The 6,201-nt window shown below is 37.2% G+C and overlaps 1 protein-coding gene across 1 annotated transcript; it reads left to right on the top strand.

The window, feature by feature from the left end:
* Positions 4,813–5,682, top strand: LOC109947982 (exopolygalacturonase-like). Its single transcript, XM_020559868.1, has one exon. It carries the CDS (start codon positions 4,813–4,815, stop codon positions 5,680–5,682), a length of 870 nt encoding a protein of 289 aa, XP_020415457.1.

Below are 6,201 nucleotides of genomic sequence, written 5' to 3'. Positions count from 1 at the left end.
ATTCCAACTACCTGGATATTGAAGGGAAACCCCTGTATATCACCAGTTTGGTAAGAAAATAAAGAAAACCCCAGACAAACCAGGGATGGAAAACCCTAAAGAAAACTTGTTATGGGTGAAAAGCTCTTACCTTAAGGCCCCATTTGGTTCACGGGATGGATTTGAGGGGAAATCACTTCCCATGTCATTTCCCAAGAGATGGGAAATGAAAGTAACCAGGAGATATCACTTTATTTCCTTTCCCATGTTCGTTTTGAGTAGGAATGGAAAACAAAATTTGTATAATTTTCCAATTATACCCATATTAAATCAAATAAAAAGAATGCATTTAATGATATATTGTAATTCTAAATTTTTAATGGGGACAAAATGATCATGAAAAATGTGCATTTAATATTGGCTCATTTTCCCAAACTTTCCCGTGATGAGGGAAAACAAAACCCAAGGGGGGAGGAGGACTTCACTTTCCCCACTACTTTCCCATGTAACTCGGGGAACACGTGGTCAGCCCGAGAACGAATATCCTCGCAAAATCGGGTCATCAGCCCGAAACCCATATCCGTCAAATCCCCTTGCAGGACTCAGGAAGATATAATCAACCCAAGAACGCAAATCCTCGCACCACATGGTTCAAGGGTCCCTGAGACTCGTGGGCATTGTCATAAATGACTAGACTGTTCCGAAGGCAATTGGGGGGCGGTACTCCGGTGGTGGGTTTTGAAAACCATTTTCCAAAACTTATCATAAAATTCCTCTTTTTCCACTAATCAAGTTTCCAAATTCTTTCTCAACTTTCCAAAAATCAGTTCTTAAATAGATAACCAAAAATCCATTTTTAAAATGAGATCAATCCCAACATTCCTTAACTTGAACTTGACCATGCATAATCTTTCAAAACTGTTCTCAAACTACATTCAAATATGTACAACATACTATTGAGAAAACTAGTATCCATCATTCATCGATTTCAAGCCATCGAGCATATATTTAAATATAGACATACAATCAGGCATTTAATTAATTCCTTATTCATGCCAAAATCCAGTTATCCAAGCCATTCCTTATTCATGGAAAGTAAAAGCGATTACATAATAATTCATAAAAATTTAATAAAACACTCAAAACACAATACCATTTTAAAACAAACCTCCAATTACAATTACAACTACTAAAAGGCCTCAACCAAGCCAACAAAGCCCACAATCTAAGTCAACTGGGCTCGAAGGGCCCACAACCCCAATTGCTATATGACAATTCCTATTGGTCCATAACCAAAAGTTCAGCCCATTCTAGAAGTCTCATCACAATCTAACGGTCGGTTTGACCTCGATCGCTGAATTTGACCAATTGGGCCCTAGGGGTCCACAACCTCTGATTTTCGATCCAAACTTTACTATAAGTACAACAAGGTCTACTTAACAAGTTTCCAGAGTTTAGTCTCGATTGAGCGATAGGATCGCTCTCGATCGTACGATAGGACGGTAACCGGTTTACTTAACTCTAGAATCATTGATTAGGAGTATCCAAGACTCCCATTCTCGATCCACCAGTTCCAACACAAATCCTAGAAGTACGAGGAATAACGCATTAGAAAATGGGACTGATTGAACGGTCCAAACCTATTGAACCTGGATATCACATAACAGGTGTCCAAACGTATTGAACCTGGATATCGCATAACAAGTGCAATATCCGTTCGACAGTCAAACGATAATCAAATCCAAATCCAAGCATACCGTCATGCTCAGGACGATAAGGGTAACAATTTAGAACTCCATGGGCTGCCATCCACCACCGACAGCGTGTGGGTGTCTTAAAAGATTTTCCAGCGACGGAAAATCTCCAAACCACCAGTGAATACCTATGCCAACAAATTCAGACTTACTAGGGGATCAAGTTTTGTTCTTGGACCACGGCCAAAAACTAGTCGAAACTAGCCGAATTGAAGCCGAAATCGTTGGCTAAAATGGGTATTTTGAATGACATGTAAAACCTCAAAATTAATCCAAGATACCAGCATAGACAACTAGAGCACATGGATGGGATGAAGATTCATACCTGGATTGACGAAAACCGCCACTGAGATCGCTGAAAACAGCCTCAGAAACTTCAAATATCACCCGAACTTCCAGTCGTTCAGTTTAATTTCCTTGGATTCTTGAGCTGGGAAAATGTGGGTAAGATAGAGGACATTGATACGAAACTTTTGCAACCAATTTTGCTCGAATCGGACACCGGACGATGACAAAATTGCCGTCAAAAATTTGCTGCCGCTCTTGTAAAGAGAGAGAGAGAGAGGCTGATTGGGTATTTTAAAACCCAACTTTGAAATATTTATGATTGTGTCATTGCACTTCCGCTGACCACAACTTCTTCGTTATAACTCTGATTTGAGCCCACTACGTGTCTACAAACTCATGAGAGCGAGCTTTACGAAATGGTGTCACTAAAATCCTCAAAATCTGTCCAGATCGAAAAGTGCCTAAAATAACCCTACCCGCAAGGGTAAAATTGTAAATCCACAATTAAATAATCAATTGAACAGTATTTTTAGGACGGGGTGTTACATGCGAGCTCTCTAGAAGATTGCCACATGAGAGCTCGTGCCTTTACCTTATGGAAAGAAGACTGTGGGATGCGGTTTTATCTGTACTGTGAAACTTAAAGCACATGGATTCATTGAAAGATATAAAGTTAGATCGGTGGCGAAGGGGTACAGACAGAGATATGAGGTGGGCTACCAAGAGGCCTTTGCCCTAATAGCGAAGATCGACACTATCAGAGTCCTATTGTCTCTAGCAACAAATCTAGATTGGCCACTACATCAGTTCGATGTTAAGAATGCCTTCTTACACAGAGACTTGGTAGAAGAGATATACATGGATTTACAACTAGGATGTAATTTAGCTCCTGAAAAGAAAAATCAAGTTTGCAAATGCATAAAGTCATTATATGGGTTAAAACAATCTCCGAACGACACCCTGTTCTTGAAGTGTGATGAAGGAAATATCATTGCATTAATTGTTTATGTGGATGACATTGTTGTAATTGGGAATGACACAAGAGAGCAACATAAGCTACAAAAGTATTTGTCTTAGTAATTTGAGATGAAGGATTTAGGTACTCTTAAAGACTTCCACGAAATTGAACTAGCAAGGTCAAAAACTGGTACATTTTTGTCTCAAAGGAAGTATCTGATGGATCTACACACTAAAACAAGAATGCTTGGACGTAAGCATGTTGACACACTCATTGAGATAAATCACAAGTTGTGAGAAGACATGGGCCGATTGCCAACCAAAAAGGCACAATACCAGCGCCTTCTTTTCTGTAAATATGAAATATCTTAGCCTTTTTTAATTGCTTTAATTATTATAAATTTAGTGAACAATTAGTATTTAAATTTTTTACTAATTTCAAAAATTACTTAATAAATTGTTATTAATTATTTTAAATTATTTTGTGGACTTTTTTTATATTTTATTTTGTACAAAATTAGTTTATTTAGTTGAATATGTTTGAATATTCAATATGTCTGAATATTTTATGTCGTGCGGCGATACTCTTAAAACCAAAATATATTTAACAGGTATAGCCGCAATATTAATATATTTGAATAGTACAGTCGCACGGCTATACTATTAAAATATTTAGAACATATTATACCAAATAAACTAATTTTGTAGAAAATTAAATAAAAAACAAAGTCCACAAAATAATTTAAAATAATTAATTACAATTTATAAAGTAAATATTGAAATTAGTAAAATATTTCAATACTAATTATTCACTAAATACATAAAAATTAAAGTAATTTTAAAATGGTAAGATATTACTTAATTACAAAAAAGAGCACACATTTATGCTGTATAGCCGGACGGCTATACACTTGACATCCATTCAAATATTTTAATAATATAGCCGCCCGGCTATACTTAAAAAATATTCGTATAAATAACAAGTATAGCCACTCTTTAAATATTAATTTATTTTAAAAGTATACTCCTTGTTTACAATGGCACCCGCACAATAATAACGTCCAGACCGTCCGGATGAGAGAATAAATATATATATATACACACACACACATTCAGTTTGTTTGATAATCTTCAATTAATATAGTGGAAGGATCAAAATCAAGCTGGCATACTAATCCCAGCTTCAATTGGCCAAGCATGGGAAGAAAGAATGCCCTCTTCTTGGCATTGAACTGGTTGTAGGCCAAGAAAAGTATATAGAGTAGAAACTTATGCATTATCTAGACAATGATGAATTAGTGAATGTATGTTTTAACACTAGCAATTTATTTGCGAATATTAAATATATTATAATTTTATAGCTCAGAACATGTGAAGGTATCTGAGCGAAGAAAAAAGACCTATACAAGCACCACAAAATAAAAAAAATCAAAGAACACGACAATTTATCTTTAGTACTTTCCATTTCTTTAACCCAGCATAGGTAGCACAGGCAAGGGCTTTTGTCACACAAATAATGGTGGGCTTGACATTAACATTGAGAGGTAAGAGGGCCTTTGTTTCCATTGTAGGTGAGATCAATGTCACCGGTAGATAGCAAGCAAAACCTATGGATTATAAGAAAAATTAAAAGAGTATGGTAAAAAATAGATGAACTAACAACCACAATGGTGCAAATGGATTACTTAAGCTAAGGAGATGAATTAAAGTTGTTAAGGTGAGGCACTTTCTAGTTGGATGATATTAGAAAAAGTATATACGTAGATGCGCCAATAGTGTAGGCATGGTCTTTTCCTGTTCATCTTGTTAACTCTATCCAGGAGTATATACGTAGATGCGCCAAAAATTTGCTGCCGCTCTTGATGGCCAAGGAGCACTTTCTTGGAATCAAAATGACTGCCACAAAAACAAAAATTGCAAACCTCCTCCCGTTAATCTGCGGTTTGAATTCCTCACAAATTCCAAAGTTCAGGACATAACTTCACTTAACAGCAAATTTTTCCACATCCATGTTTTCCGGTGCAACCATACTACATTTCAACAGCTTACCATTACAGCACCTGACGAGAGCAGAAACACAGATGGAATCCATATCGGGGCTTCGACTAGTATCAACATTACTCATTCAAAGATTGGAACTGGGGATGACTGTATTTCTATTGGTGATGACTCCCACGAAATCACAGTGACTGATGTTACTTGTGGGCCAGGCCATGGAATAAGCATTGGAAGCCTTGGAAAATATAAGGAAGAAAAGGATGTGACCGGGATCATAGTTAAGAACTGCACCCTGACTAATATGGAGAACGGTGTGACAATCAAAACATTTCCAGATTCTCCTTCGCCTAGCTCTGCCTCGGGTATACACTATGAGGATATTATCATGGTTAATGTCAGTAACCCTATCCTCATAGACCAATTGTACTGCCCATATACTCAGTGTGAACAAAAGCCTCCGTCAAAAGTTAAGATCAACAATGTCAGCTTCAAGAACATTAAGGGCTCATCTTTCACTCCACTTGCAGTCAAGCTTATATGTACCACTGGCAAACCGTGTGAGAATGTGGAGTTGACTGACATTGATCTCACCTACGGTGGAGACAAAGGCCCTCTTACCTCTGTGTGTTCTAATGTCAAGCCCACAATTACTGGCGTGACAAAGGCTCTTGGTTGTGCTACATCGTCCTTGGCACCTTTTCCTTGATCCAAGAAGTAGAAAGTACTGATTAATGTTCTCTATACATAAATTGATGTGTTCTACTTTGCTTTTGTGCTACATGTTCTCTCCTTTGTCCAAGATAAATGAATACACAACACAATTTTCATCAATGCCAATAGGATTTAGATCCCTCTTATACCATTGTTGACCTGTTTGATCCCAATTTTCATCATTGAAAACTTCCCTTGTGAATTTGGCAGTAACACCGCATGATATTTCTGTCTTATATGCCTAAACTTACCAAACATTTAAAGCAATTGATTTCTCATGAACCAAACGGGTCTAAAGGAAGAAAGTGTAGATCAATAGAGAGACTCTTAATTAGAATAGGGGCTTAAATACCTCCTCACTTTACAACTGGGTCAATATACCCCCTGTCAATGGTTGTGAAAAGGCAAATGCTCCACAAAGGCAAGTTTTGCACCAAGACGTTTAGGCTCGATTAACTTGGTAACAAATGATGAGGATAGTTGATGTCAGATTCGACTGAAGGCTCCTTATCTC

This window comes from Prunus persica, chromosome G3 (assembly GCF_000346465.2).
Source record: "Prunus persica cultivar Lovell chromosome G3, Prunus_persica_NCBIv2, whole genome shotgun sequence".
Lineage (NCBI taxonomy): Eukaryota > Viridiplantae > Streptophyta > Magnoliopsida > Rosales > Rosaceae > Prunus > Prunus persica.
This window is presented reverse-complemented; position numbering and strand designations above follow the sequence as displayed.

Coding starts and splice junctions, on each gene's coding strand:
- LOC109947982 (XM_020559868.1), top strand. CDS start 4,813: ATGCGCCAAAAATTTGCTGCCGCTCTTGATGGCCAAGGAGCACTTTCT.